Here is a 524-nt window from a genome sequence, read left to right on the forward strand (position 1 = left end):
GGTACAGTACCTGTCAGGAGGCGTGAGGAGAGAGTGTGCGGGGATGCGGCCATAACGCGCGAGTCCCGCCGCTCCCCGGGATGCCCCGTGTCCTCTCTCCTCACCGGCTGCTGGGCGCCGCCATCTTCCTTCCCCGCCCCCGCGGGAGAGGGGCCGCTTCCTGTGCGTCACTTCCGGAGGGCGGGGCGTGGAAGCCCTGGGCTGTGGCTGCAGGTGTTTGCGCGGGTTAGGCGTGGAGCGTGTAGGGTTGGAGGTCGGAGGCCTGAGGTCCTTTCGAGCAACGCGAGCAACGCGGAATGGCCAAGGCTTTCGGGGAGAGAGGGCGGCAGCCCCGCGCCTCTGTTTCCAGAGGTTTCCAGGCGTTTTCTGGCTGGATCCCAGGGACCTCGTGCGTTGAGCAGGGCTGGACTGCGGGCTCCGCGCGCTGCAAAATCAGGTTTGGGACGCTTCTTGCTGACCGTGTGGTCAAGAGGAACTGGTTCTGGAACGATGCCTCCACCTTGCAGTCTCATCAGTTGCAGCTT

The 524-nt window shown here is 65.5% G+C and overlaps 1 protein-coding gene across 1 annotated transcript in view; it reads right to left on the reverse strand.

The window, feature by feature from the left end:
• COX10 (cytochrome c oxidase assembly factor heme A:farnesyltransferase COX10) overlaps positions 1 to 155 on the reverse strand; it is a 127,078-nt gene extending 126,923 nt beyond the window's left edge. The window contains exon 1 of the mRNA XM_077746646.1: positions 11 to 155. Within this exon, the coding sequence (XP_077602772.1) occupies positions 11 to 53 (43 nt within the window). The 5' untranslated portion in view covers positions 54 to 155. The remainder of the gene's footprint in view (positions 1 to 10) is intronic.
• Between the last annotated feature and the right edge of the window lie 369 nt (positions 156 to 524).

This window comes from Crocuta crocuta, unplaced genomic scaffold (assembly GCF_008692635.1).
Source record: "Crocuta crocuta isolate KB4526 unplaced genomic scaffold, BGI_CrCroc_1.0 scaffold139, whole genome shotgun sequence".
Taxonomy (NCBI): Eukaryota; Metazoa; Chordata; class Mammalia; order Carnivora; family Hyaenidae; genus Crocuta; species Crocuta crocuta.